The sequence below is a fragment of the Vipera berus genome, assembly GCF_964194415.1.
Source record: "Vipera berus genome assembly, chromosome: 2".
Classification (NCBI taxonomy): domain Eukaryota; kingdom Metazoa; phylum Chordata; class Lepidosauria; order Squamata; family Viperidae; genus Vipera; species Vipera berus.
Genome location: NC_138203.1, coordinates 240024224 through 240031209, shown reverse-complemented (window position 1 = coordinate 240031209; position 6986 = coordinate 240024224). Strand labels below are relative to the sequence as shown.

Below are 6986 nucleotides of genomic sequence, written 5' to 3'. Positions count from 1 at the left end.
CCTCCAGGCCTTCCTGTCCTCCACCATCTTCTGGAGTCCATCTAAGCTCACGCCTACTGCTTCAGTGACTCCATCCAGCCACCTCATTCTCTGTCGTCCCCTTCTTCTATTGCCCTCAATCTTTCCCAGCATTAGGCTCTTCTCCAGTGAGTCCTTCCTTCTCATTAGGTGGCCAAAGTATTTGAGTTTTAGCTTCAGGATCTGGCCTTCTAAAGAGCAGTCAGGGTTGATCTCCTCTAGGACTGACCGGTTTGATCGCCTTGCAGTCCAAGGGACTCGCAGGAGTCTTCTCCAGCACCATAGTTCAAAGGCTTCAATTCTTTGGCGCTCAGCCTTTCTTATGGTCCAGCTTTCACTGCCATACATTGCAACTGGGAAGACCATAGCCTTGACTATACGCACTTTTGTTGACAGGGTGATGTCTGCTTTTTAGTGTGCTGTCTAGATTTGTCATGGCTTTCCTCCCGAGGAGCAAGCGTCTTTTAATCTCTTGGCTACAGTCCCCATCTGCAGTGATCTTGGAGCCCAGGAAAATAAAATCTGTCACTACCTCCATTTCTTCCCCATCTATTTGCCAGGATCCTTCCTGATGGAGGGTGCTATAGAAAGCAACAGATGAATATCTAAACAATGCAGGGCCATTTCTGCAGGGCACGTCCTCTTTAAATCTGGATGGTGCAGATTAGTCAAATGCTGCTAGTTGCTTTACAGCAGGCATGTCAAATTGTTGGCCTGTGGGCCACACCATTGCACCCAATGGGGGAAAAATCATGACGTCGCACAACGTCGCAAGTTTGACATGCCTGTTAGAGATCCAGTCTGCTTCCAGATCAGACTGAATAACTTTCAGTACTTGTAACAGTTTAACTTGAAACTCCACGATTACTGTATAATCCCTGTGTTGAACAGAGCCCCCAAACACTAAGAATATATGATCATTATTTCTCTTTGTTTGTTTCCTTCTTGCAGTCTCCCCATATTCTCTAAATGTCTTGACTGTGCTGGATGGGGGCGGAGAGGGGGAGCCTTCAACACCTATAGGGCACTAGATGGGAAAGACTGATTAAAGCTTTCCCTTGATTTGACTGAGAAAAAAACTGCACCAGCAGGGTGGATCAAGACAGAGGTGATCTCTCCTTGTGTCCAAGGCATCAAGAATTTTGCTGTTAAGAGTGTGTGGGCTGTGTCATCTTTTGAAACTCGCCCAAACTAGGAGTTGCACATGCTGCTTCCTTCTACCCTCAACCTCACTCCAAGGCAGAAGCAAGCCCTAATGATTTTTCCCAGCTTTCTCTCACCGGGTGGGTGGAAGTGCTAACCCTCAAACCACCATCCCTATCGGCTGGGAATCATGGAAGGGCAGCAGATGAGGGGATCCATCTCAGGGGAACAACCTGGGACTTGCTAAGCGAAGGCCACAACTGCATCTCAGCTTCTTACAGAGGAACCCAAAGGTGACTGGACAGCAGCTTTTAAATGTTACAGGTAATCCTTGACTTGTGACCACAGTTGAAAATAACATTTCTGTTGGTTAAGCATGACATTTGTTAAATGAGTTTTGCCTCATTTTACGACCTTTCTTGCCACAATTGTTAGGTGAATCACCACACTTATTAAAATAGTAATAGGGTTGTTAAGTGAATCTGTCTTCCCCATTGACTTTGCTTGTCAGGTCACCAAAGGGGATCACATCACACACACACACCCGGAACACTGCAAACCATCATAAATATGAGTCGGTTGCCAAAGTATCTGAATTTTGATCACAAGGCCATGGGGATGCTTCAACAGTAGTAATAAGTGTGAAAAATGGTTGCAAGTCACTTTTTTCAATGCTGTTGTAACTTCAAATGATCACTGAACGAAGTGTTGTAAGTCGAGGACTACCTGTATTTTTACAGGGGAGAGAGAGAAAGAGGGGGAGAGAGAAGGAGAGAGAAAGGGAGAAGCGACACTGCACTCCTACAGGCCGCAGGAGGCAAAAGAACCACGCACGTGTGGAGGAGAGAGAGCAGGCGTTGGGAACTCATTCAGACGACCGCCCCCCCCCCCGCGATTACCCGGTCTCGAGATAACAACAAAGCGAGGCGGATTGTGCTACTTCGCGCGGTTTCCCGCAGAGCAAGGCGTCCAAATGTGGGTGGGCGTGCGGGCGTGGGGCGAGAGGGCGCGCGGATCGAGCTCCGAAAGTCTTCCCCCTCTCCCGCGATCGCCACGCGTCGGAAGCCCGCTCCGTCGGAAGGCTGGTCTGGAAGGCAGCCCCAAGCCAAAAGCTCCCGTCCCCACCCGCACAGCTCCCCACTGGCTCCTGCGGCTACTTAGTAGATCCCTCCCGCCCTCTCCTCTGGCGCCCCACGGCCAACCGCAGCTCCCGCGGCCGTCTATCCCCCCCCCGCCCCCCAGTCTCAGGAAGAGACTTCGGGCAACAAACTGGGGAGAGAGCCTCCCGTCTGGCGCGGCAGCGAGCTTCGGTCTGCCGGTTTCGCGCCTTCCTCCTCGGCCGGCCCCCTCCGCTTGCCCTCCCCTGCTTTCCTACCGGTCCAAAACACAGATGGAGCACGCGGCAGCCGCCAATGCCTAGCCGACTCGCTCCGGAGACAACCTCGCTTCCCTAGCTGCTCCGTCTGCCCCGGCACTTCTGGCCTGGCGAGGTGGAGGGGAGGCAGAGGGGGGAAAAAAAAACCGGGGAGAGGGGAGCCTCTCTGCTCAAGCCTCCCCCGGGAAGAAGAGCCCTCTCCACGCCGCTTGGCAGGTTGACCCTCGGCCGGGATGCCGGGCTGGAGGAAGAATCTAACCCTGTGTCTGCAGAGGATGCAGGAGGAAGGTAAGGGGGGGGGCTTCCTCCGGAGCCCCTCCGGGGCAAATCTTACCGCTTGAGGGCATGCGTGAAAGTGCTTTGAAGCGGAGCGGGGCGGGGCGGGGGTGAGTGAGGATGCCTGGAAGAAGGGCGGCGAGTGGGAGGGAGGGAAGAGGATGCCTGCATTGGTCTGTTTGGCTTGGGCCTGGGGCATGCTTGCAAATGCAGGCAGCCTTTGGAGGCTGGTGCTGAGGCTGCTGGATATTTATTTATTTCCAGGAAGATAAGACAGCAGGTCTTATGTTTAAGTGAGCAAGAGAAAGTCACCTTAAAACACACAGGCACACACACACACACATACTGAAATGTGCCTTCATTTGGTTCTTGAGTGAGCGCATGGAGCCCTTTGGAATTAAGAGTGGTGTTGAAAACCAAAGCCCAAAGTATTTGTTTTTGTCAAACAAATTTGTTTTTGCTAGGGACGGGGTTCTGCAGTGGATTAAGGTTCTTGTTCAATGGCACAAGATTTCCTCTAAGGTTTCCTACTTGCTGATGAATAGTTTTCAGTTAGGGGAGACAGCGGTGGTATGATCTGCAGAGAGGATGTCAAATGAATGCTGCACCAGCGGCTCATAAAAGTTGGAGGAAATGTCCCACCAGGTGGCAGAAGTGAAGGAGATTGAAAACCTTGCATCGGATTTGATTTTAGTTCCTGTATTTAAGAGTGTTATGAAGATAGACTGGAGTAAGGAATGGCTTTGGGGATTAATTGACAATGTCTCCAATGTTGATCTCTGGCAAAATGTATTATTCTTTTGCCTTGATGTGACTGAAGGTCTTAGTGATACGCATCTTATTCTTGCCACCAACAGTGTTCTAAAATGTCAGTGAAGGTGCAGAACTATATTAAGCAAATAAATTGCTCTAGTTCTGGCTTGTCACAAATTCCAGCTTGTGTTTCCAACTTTCTATATTCTGTGAGATAGATATCATCTTTCTAAATACATGATTTTAAGTATTTAGCTTTCTGCCGTGTCCTTTTGTTAATTTTTTTTTTAGCATTGTTTGACCATTGTGTTTTCAACTGACAATTCAGATATTTTGTGGAGTGGAATTGTTAATGTTGTTCAAAGATGATCCCTTTCCTTACTGGTTTTAAAATTATTGTACATTGTTTCCAGAGTCATATTATAGCAAAACCTACTGTCTTTGATGGCACATGGAAGAGAAACACATTAGTATTTCTGAACCATTGGCTGAACTCATAATTTGTCATATTTTTGTGCCTTTCCCAGCAAGTTACACCTCTTCATTCTCTTCTCCTTTGTGGAACTTTTTTCTTTTCCTATATAGATTTTTTTCCGCATTGGGGAGATGTATACATGTTGTATATTTGCACCCAGCCTTGTACATGATGGGCTGGTAAAACAAATAAGAATTCATTTGTTTTGGACTGAAAATGCACTATAGAACTCTTCTCTAATTGTTAGAAATATTGAATTGAAGAAATAGAAGAATAGCAGACGTTGGTTATTTTTGATTCCCAGCATCTGAAAATATGATAGAAACATCATATTGTGATATCGGGAATATGATAGAGACATAGAGACTATGATAGAAACATTACATTGCTATAAATGCCATAGAACAGGGGTGTTAAACTGCAGGCCTATGGGCCGGATGCATCATAGCAAAACTGCACCCATGCCATTGCCGGCAATGGCAAAAAAAAGTTGCGATACGTCGCGACATGTTATGTGATGTTGCAAGTTTGACACCCCTGCTTAGAACTATCACATGATTTTTTTACTGAAACTTTGAACATGTGGCTCTATATTCGCTACTGACAGAGAGACTAAATAAAACCTAGGTTAAAGAAATCACAGAGCTGATAAAACATGGCAATTTTTATATGATTCCTCTGTTTCACTTGAGAATATTGACCTGATAAAAGAACATATTAATGTTTAATCAAATTTCTTGTCATTTTTAACATATAACTGTATGAAACCAATGCGAGATTTCATGCACAGTAAGTTCCTGAGTTTAGAGGCTGATTAAGATTCCCTAAGTATTTAAAGCAATCTGGTCTGTGTTTAGATGATATACTGATGTGCTGAATATCTTGTAGTGGTGTGTAAATTGGACTCAATTCAATTTGAACATTCAGATCAATTGGGAATATTGATCTAATTCTGAGACCAATTAGATTCAGACTGATTGGATTATGCACATGCATGGAAAACAAATTAGTCTGAATCAATCAGAATGAATTTAGAGCATCAGATATACACTCTGGCATAGTAACTAGAGAAGGGATTTCCCTTCTCATCTTCTAAACAGCTATTTTCCCACTTTATTTTCTCTCTCTTTTTTCACAAAGAACAAAAACACTAAGCAATAATATTCCTGTACAACAGACCATGACAGTGTTTTTCCACTGGGAAAACAAGAGGCAATGCATCAAATATCGCATTGCATCTGGACTCCAAGAAAACTTTACAATAGCATTGTGAACTCTAATGCTAAAAGAGAAACTGTACTTGTTATAGTTCTTCCCAATTCATATGTGTGTGTCTTTTTGCTTGTGCCTGTTCTCTTAGTATAATTCAAAAAAACATGGCCTTTCCAGTTTAATGAACCAGGATTTGGAGACATAAGATTAATTAGCTTACTAATAGTAATTTATCATTCTGATTTTATTGATCATGTGTATAGTGTAATATGATTTTGGATTTCACCCAGCTAGTAAGGAGGAAGCAAAGCTACCTATTTATTTATTTATTTTTTGAAGTAGGATGACCAAGCAGAATACCAGGGCCATTAGATGTCAGACAAGTTTAGGCACAATATTTTGAATTCATAGGTAAGTTCTTAGAGTTATTTATCAGGGTACATTCACAAGAAAATGTTGCAATTTTCCAGCTGTGTACATTCACTGAGAGGGATTTGTGGGCTATATTCTGGTTTGTCTCAAGATTGATCTCAAATGTATTATTGATGAAGATAAGGCCTTGTCCACCTTGTACAATATAACATTTTAGAATAGGTAGGTATATATTTGGGGATCCATGGGTACCCTTGGCTTTCAGATAGCATATTGAGGTTTTATACTAAAAGTAGATGAGATAAGTACAAAGTAGTGGGTGATGATGGAGAAAAGATGAATTTGATTTATTCCAGTGTTAATAGTATTATGTTAAATTGGTTTAATACAATACAGATAATTATTCCCCAATAGGAAATATAGGAAATAGATTCCATCCAATAGCAAATATGTGGGGAATACATTCCAGTAAATATGTGGGTAGGACCAAGAAGAATCTTGAGAGGCTATAATTGCTAAGAAGGTAGCAACCAGAACTGTCTGATTCCATGAGAGGCCACCACATCTAGAGCAAACAAACTTCCATACACCAGGAGTGTTTTAATCACTTCCTTAAAAATGTCTTGTAAGACAAGTCAATTTTATTAACACCCTCGTCCTGCCTCCTTTGTTACAGACATAAAGTTCAGGTTTAAGAACCTGTTCAAGGCAGAGAAAAGATTTGGCATTATTGTTCAGCCTTGTAGCTACTCAGTTACAATAGCTCTCATGAGGTTGCATACATGAAATATGCAGATGCAATTTTTCATTCTGGAAAACATTAGGGCTTTGGTTGGTCAATGCAAGACTTTTTATTACAACTGGCCCCAGTTTCTGCTGAGCTGGTTAGCATCAGGGCACCAGACCCACATGCTTCATGCTTCCCTACATCATTCTTATTTTTATGAGTACTGAACAATGTGCCTGTCCATCCAATCAAACATTTAGGATATCCCTGTGATAATTTCACTTCGGAAAAAGAAAGAAAAGAAATGTATATTTTGTGTTATTCAGCTTTAATGGCCTCACTTTAAAAGGGGGGAAAAAAAGAGGAGAGCAATTTCTTAACTTTGTGAATAACTTTCTCTGCATGAATCAGCTGGAAAAGAAGTGTTCCAGAGTGCTCAAAGGAAGAGATACTGCAGGCTAGGATTGGTGCTGCATTGGGCCTTTCCTTTTGCTGTGTTTCTCCAGTTTATATTGCTCTGTGATGGTTACCTAGGAAACAGATGTAGGAGTATACAATGGAATTTCATTGGCTGCAACATTAGACTGACTGTGAGATTTGTGGGCCGAATTGGAAGTCTGAGCAAGTGAAGTCTT

General features: G+C 43.7%; 1 protein-coding gene across 1 annotated transcript in view; it reads left to right on the top strand.

The window, feature by feature from the left end:
* Positions 1–2769: 2769 nt before the first annotated feature.
* GRIP2 (glutamate receptor interacting protein 2) overlaps positions 2770–6986 on the top strand; it is a gene marked incomplete at its 5' end in the record, with an annotated part of 583703 nt that continues 579486 nt past the window's right edge. Inside the window, one exon of the mRNA XM_081319562.1 lies at positions 2770–2824. Coding sequence (XP_081175688.1) covers positions 2770–2824 — 55 coding nt within the window. The remainder of the gene's footprint in view (positions 2825–6986) is intronic.